Source organism: Microtus ochrogaster, unplaced genomic scaffold, assembly GCF_000317375.1.
Source record: "Microtus ochrogaster isolate Prairie Vole_2 unplaced genomic scaffold, MicOch1.0 UNK44, whole genome shotgun sequence".
NCBI classification, from domain to species: domain Eukaryota; kingdom Metazoa; phylum Chordata; class Mammalia; order Rodentia; family Cricetidae; genus Microtus; species Microtus ochrogaster.
The window spans coordinates 827,833-833,945 of record NW_004949142.1 but is presented as its reverse complement, the minus strand read 5'-3'; the positions used below and the strand labels follow the sequence as shown (position 1 = coordinate 833,945).

Sequence of the window (6,113 nt, the reverse complement as noted above, 5' to 3'; positions counted from 1 at the left end):
CCATCTTCCAACAGCACTCCTCCACACAACCCACCCAGCACATGGAAAGCTAGGGGCTCACTGCAGACCCCCAAACCCAGCAGCCCTTCTCTTGTACAAAGGCCAAAGGATTCTTCTCTCTCCTTGGCTGGGACTCAATCAGGTGGAACCCGCCCCGCCTTCTGCAGCCCTATTCCAGCAGTAGTAACAGGCAGGCAGTGGGAGTAGAGATTTTAATATCTTAAATCAGAGTGGGCCTGCCTTTCACTGCCAGGCCCCTTCTGGGGCTTCCTATCTTTGTATTGCCTGGAAGGCTGCCTGCAGCCAGGGCTTCCCCCAACCCCTAAGAAGGATCCAGCACCAGCCTGAGAAAGGAGGCAATAGCAGCTAAAGGAGTGGGAGGAGGGAGGAGAAAGAAGCATGTGCAGGCGCATGTAGGTGTGTACTTATGTGTGAGAACACATGTAAAGTGTCAGGTTTATAGACCCTGGCCCAGAGACAGTCTAGGATGGGAAAGGAGGTAGGGCAAGAAACATCCTTTCTCCCTGGCACCGTGGGTTCACCCTGTCCCAGGGGTAGGTAGAATGGATTATGTGGGAAGTATCCCTAAGTCCGAGCTTTCAGGACTTGAGCCCTTTGAGTCTGGTGGAGTGAGTGATCCAGTCTGTGGGACACTTGGTCTGTCTCCTTTTGAAAGCCCTGGAAAGGTGGGAGGTAAGAAGTGGAGGGCGACAGGTCTCTGCTAGAAGAACTTGACTCCTCGGCCATCACTGACAGTGATAATCTCAGCCTTGTGCTCCTGCTGTAGGGCCTGCAGAGCACGAAGTAGGGTCGCCTCATCCAGCCCATGGAACTCTAGAGAGGAAGAGATGGTCAGTCAGGACACTCAGTTCTTTCAATGGCCGAGCTAGAAGCTGAGGACTCCAAAGCCAGGCTATTCTATTCGTGTGTTATCTGTATCACTGCAGCTGTCACTCACACTTCCTGGGCATTCACTGGGAGTGAAGAGCGGAAGGCAGCCTGGACAGCATGAAATGAAGCAGGCTTACTTCAGCCTTCTCAGTTCTACCTCCAGAGCCCTCTTTCTCTTTGCTGTTATCAAATATCTAACGTACCATGGACACCCTTTGCCTTTAGGACCACAAGTAACCCTGATAATCTGAACTAGGTCAGGGCCCATGCACTGGACAGTGAGCCCATCCAAACATCTGTACAAACCAGGAGATCTGCCTTAATACATGGAAGTATAGCTGGAACCCCTAGCTCACAGCCAAAATCGTCCTTTCCTAGATGAAAGGAAGCCAGGGCCAGAGTATTCAGAGATATGGAAAGGTACTGTCAAGATGTGAGAGGCAGCAGACAAGCCCTGACAGGCTTGTTCACCTCACTACCCCCCTACAGGGAGCCCAGCTCAAGTCAAGGAGTGAGCATTCTGAGGAAGCTTCCAGCTTTGTACAGGCTGAGTGGTGGGCTGGGCCAGGCTGCAGTGCTGAACTCACGGGGTGATGGTGGGAACAGCAGGCAGAGGCCTGCAGGGAGGGGAGACAGCCAAGTAATGTAAAGTCTGTTGGAGCACTCACAGCCTGGCAGAACACCTACCCCCGACCCTGGCAAAGACCCAAACTTTTGGTGATCCTGGGGATCAGAATAAAGAGTCACAGGAAAAAAAAGCTCCGAAGGTATTTTCCCTATGTAAAAATCAAAGGCCACACAAATCCTCGCCTGGCACAAACTCAAAATGAAATGGGCAGGGGGTGGGGCTGGGGGTGTTGGCCCGATCCCTTCAGCTGACACCCACAAATCTTGAGCCTTCTATGAGAAGGGTGAAAGACAGCTTGAGTCAGCAAGGAATGAAATCCCAAGTTTAATCCCCCACGCTGGTTCCTCGCTGGCTTTTTCAGCAACAATTCTTAACATAGCCCTGAGAAATCTAAAAATACACCAACATCCACAGCAATAAAAGTTGGTTTGTTTGTAAACTCAAGTGGTATGGAATGTTTAGATGAGAGTTCAGTTTTGAACTGCGCTGGAGAAATGGCTCAGTGGTTAAGAATACTTGCTGCTCTTGTGGAGGCAACGAATTTGGTTCCTAGCACCTATGTGACTGCTCACAACAGTTTTAGGGGATCCATCCAATGACCTCTTCTGGCCCCCATGGGCACCAGGCATGTATGTGGTGCATATGCATACGTTCAGGCAAACGCTTATGTGCATAACATAAAAATAAACTTTTTCTTTCTTTCTTCCTTCCTTTCTTTTTTGTTTTTTGAGACAAGGTTTCTCTGTGTAGCCCTAGGGGTCCTGGAATTTGCTCTGTAGACCAGACTGGACTCAAAATCAGAGATCCACCTGCCTTTGCCTCCTGAGGGCTGGGATTAAAGGCATGCGCCACCACCACCCACAGAACTTTGCATTATGGAATTCAGAACAGAGAAATGGTGAGTCTGAAGATGTACTAAACCAATACTGGAGAGAAGAGGGTTCTGATCAGAGACCTGGAAGAAGAAAAGGGAATTACCTTCGTCCTCTGTGTCTTCCCCATTGGTCAGTTCATACAGGGTAAACACAGAGTTGTTCTGGCCGCTCCTGGAAACCTGAGGGCACAAATAATGAGGGCTGAGCAAGGCCCGCAAATCTGGGAGAAGGTAAATGTCAGCTCTACCTTTTCCCTCCAGGGATGGTGCCTACCCCCAGATCAGGACTGTCACCTCTGCAGGGCCCTAAACCCATTAATTAGCCCTACAGGTGCTATATTTGTCTGTGTGTACACACATTTGGAACCACTAAACCACAGCCGTTCACGTGTCTCAAAAGTGACCTCTCATCCTGGTTGTTTTCTGCTCAGGAATGGGTGGTGTGCGTTTGTTATATTTAGGTTGTTGGTGCTTCCTCCCCTCCTTCTCTCTTGGGAGTATTTGGGGATGGTGGTAACGTCGAGTCCAAGGGACAGAGTATGCTGTCCTCACACCCACACTGGTTCAGAAGGTCTCATTCATGGGAGTGACACCATGAAGGCACAGTGGGAGAGGGAACCCAGGTCTTTTTTTTTCCCCTCTCCCTTCCTTTCCCCATTTATCTCCTGTGGCCAGAGGCTCCAGCCAACAATAGCACTCATGGTTCCCAGTACTGCATTCTCCAAACATGGCCTCACGTAGCCTCTGGCCTCCTGCAGGCAAAGAAAGGGAGATTCTGTGCAGGAGAGACATTGAGTCACTGAAGGATGGTTGCCAGAAAGGCCCGTGCTTCCGTTTTTGCCCACTCCCACTCTGCCAAGTTTGGATCTAAAAAACGCCAGCTATCGGCTGGGCACAGGCAACAATTCTTCTTTGCCATGGGTCATTGCTTAGTGCTTAGCAGGGTGGCCTCACCCATTGATAAATGAGTTTCCCCCATTCTTCTGGCCTCCGCCACATGATCAGGAAGCTAGACTTATTCTTATCCAACCACTCGAGGTTCCCTGTAAAACAGATACTTATGAAAGCATCATGCTCTAAAAAAAGGGACAGAGAGGCAAACACCAATATAGGGCAGAGTGGAAGAGACTCCGCTTTCAGAATAAGGGATTCAATATTTATTTTACTATTCTTATGTATAAAGCATCCTATTCTCCTTAGTCCATCTCTCTTCAGGTTTAGGCCATAGAGGGATTTTAATTTTGGTAACTAATGGGGGAAAAGAATTGGGCCATCTCAGAATACTTGTGGCTTCAAGCTAGAGGAGAGAGAAAAGTTATTAAGAGGAAAAGAGATGCCCTGCTCTGCCCTGAGGAAAACCCAAGGAAGAAGAACACAGCTATCGGAGGAATTGAACCTACCTTTCTTTCTTAGCTCCTCTAACACAATCTGGATTGACTCCACAGGAAGTTTTCCTGGTTTAGGGTTAAGGGGATGGCCTATGTGTGAACTGGCTTAAATGAAAATCTTCAGAGCAGGGGCCCATGATGAGATGAGTATCATCTAGTCCCTTCCTTTACCTGCTATCCATACATGCAATTTTGGAAGAAGATACAAGTTAGCATTTTCTGAATATTCTGGAAAGGTAAAAAGACACTCCCAAGAACTGGCAAAGTGTGCTTGTACAGGCCTGCAGTACCAGCTCTTGTGAGATGGATACAAGAATCGCCAATATACAAGGATGGGCTGGGTCTCGAAAAACCAAAAAAAAAAAAAAAAAAAAACCCAAGAATTTTAAAAAATAAAGGGTGTTACCTTCCCCATTCCCTTCATTCTCTGTCCTTTTCTTCACATATTCTACCTATGAATCAGTCAGCAAAAATAAATGACCCTCACTTCCTGGGAGAGGTGGCATAAAGTACAGAAAATTATTAAAGGTGGTTTAGGGGTTTGACTCTCACAGAGACGAGATTCAAATTGTTTAAAACAGTCCAGTTTGACTTAACGGCCCAGATTGTAAGACCCAGAACTTATTAATGCTAGGGCAAGGGGCTGGCACTGCTTGGGAGGGTGCGTGTAAAATGACTGTCTGCCATGTATCTGTCTTCTCCCAAGTCCAGTTTGGGCAGAAACCTGCCTAAAGTGGGGAGATGCCGTCTGGACAAGTAGAGAAGCGTGGGAGTGCATGTGTGTGGGCTATGGAAGAGCCTGAGGGAGGATACGCTGTAGCTTGACGTTGTTGAAGAGCGGGCTCTCCTGGGCTTCCATCACCGTCATGCTGGACTGTTTGTGCAAGCGGCAGAAGGACAGAACCAGAGAGCACCAGGCGGCCAGCTGCTTCTGCCGAGTGTCCACGTTCGGCTGTAACCTGCCGGGTGAAGGGAGTGGGGCGCAGAATTAGCGTGAGAGGGCGAAAGCAGCACCATTAGGGAGAAAGTGAGGGGCTGGCTGGACGGAAGGCGGCCGGAGGCTCCTGTCTCCCCCGGAATCCCAAGTGAATCATCCGGGCTGGGCCCTGGACCCCGGGGAGGGGAGGGAGGTGCACGGGGCTTCTCGGGGTCTGAGCCTCACGTAAAGAAGGGCGGAAAGCGGTACTGCCACGGCCACTCGAAACTCATCGCCATCGTAGTAGCCCAGAAAACCCGGAACCGACAAGGGGCTTCCGGTCTCCGCCTCGGCACGTCCGGGTAGAAAGCACAGCAGAAAGGTTCCGGAGTCCTCGCTGGAGGCGAGCAGCGAGATGAGAGCGGTCTTTGTCGCCAGCCAATCTGACACTGTCCTAAAAAAAATTTTCACCATGCAGACCAGAAAGGGTCCTGGAAGTCTTCTGGTTTAAACGGAGGAAAAATAAGTGACTCCTGCAAAGTGCGCAGTTAGCAGAACGCAAGTGTAGAACCCAGATAGCGAGGCTTCTTTACTTTCGTGTCAATTACCATTCCATTTAAACTCGCAGCCTCCTACAGTCTCACCCATGCTAACTTCACTACTTCGTTTCCTGTAGAACCGTGGGAACACATTATGTGGTTTGCATCACTATAAGCAACTTTGCTCTCTTCAAAGATTAAAAACTAATATTTAGTTCTCACCTCTCCCACAACCGTACCTTTCTAGACTACAGACTTGGAATCCCTGTTGGCTTTATCTGACTCATGACATAACCCAACGTACACTACTCAGTCCTTTTGCCTGCCTAAACTACTAGTCAGTTTCCAAACCAGAATTATTTTCCATTCTCCCAACACTATGTCCACTCCCGAGCTATGGAAAATAGTTGAAGGAGAAAAGTGACTGTGTGCACTGAGCCCCAGGCTCCCTGAGTAGAATCTCACGACTGGGCTCTCAGGGGAGCCTTGTTAACTCTAGAAACATAAGTTTGGGAACCTTCTGATCTGAAATGCAGTATGAATCCCTAGTAGGGATGAGAGCGCTAGACAGAAGGTGAATTGAAAAGAAGGATGCTGTTGAATTGCTTGGAAATGATCACTTTTAAAGAATGAGGGGAAGCTGGGCTGTTCTCGTTGATTCCTTGTCATCCTCATTCATCAGGATGGTCCATCTGTGTCTATCCTGCTCCCTGCAGAGTGATTATGAGAATCCCTTAATCTGTCTCTGTCAGAATGTCTAATTCATACCTCAAAAGTTCCTCCTCAGCCGGGCGATGGTGGCGCACGCCTTTAATCCCAGCACTCGGGAGGCAGAGGCAGGCGGATCTCTGTGAGTTCGAGACCAGCCTGCTCTACC

At 49.1% G+C, this 6,113-nt stretch overlaps 1 protein-coding gene across 1 annotated transcript; it reads right to left on the bottom strand.

The window, feature by feature from the left end:
* Positions 1-197: 197 nt before the first annotated feature.
* Positions 198-5,040, bottom strand: Vps25 (vacuolar protein sorting 25 homolog). Its single transcript, XM_005369053.1, has 6 exons — positions 4,944-5,040; positions 4,595-4,740; positions 3,794-3,847; positions 3,348-3,436; positions 2,498-2,573; positions 198-834 (listed from the first exon to the last, which is right to left on the bottom strand). Exons 1-6 carry the CDS (start codon positions 4,994-4,996, stop codon positions 722-724), a joined length of 531 nt encoding a protein of 176 aa, XP_005369110.1. The 5' UTR covers positions 4,997-5,040; the 3' UTR covers positions 198-721.
* Positions 5,041-6,113: the final 1,073 nt, after the last annotated feature.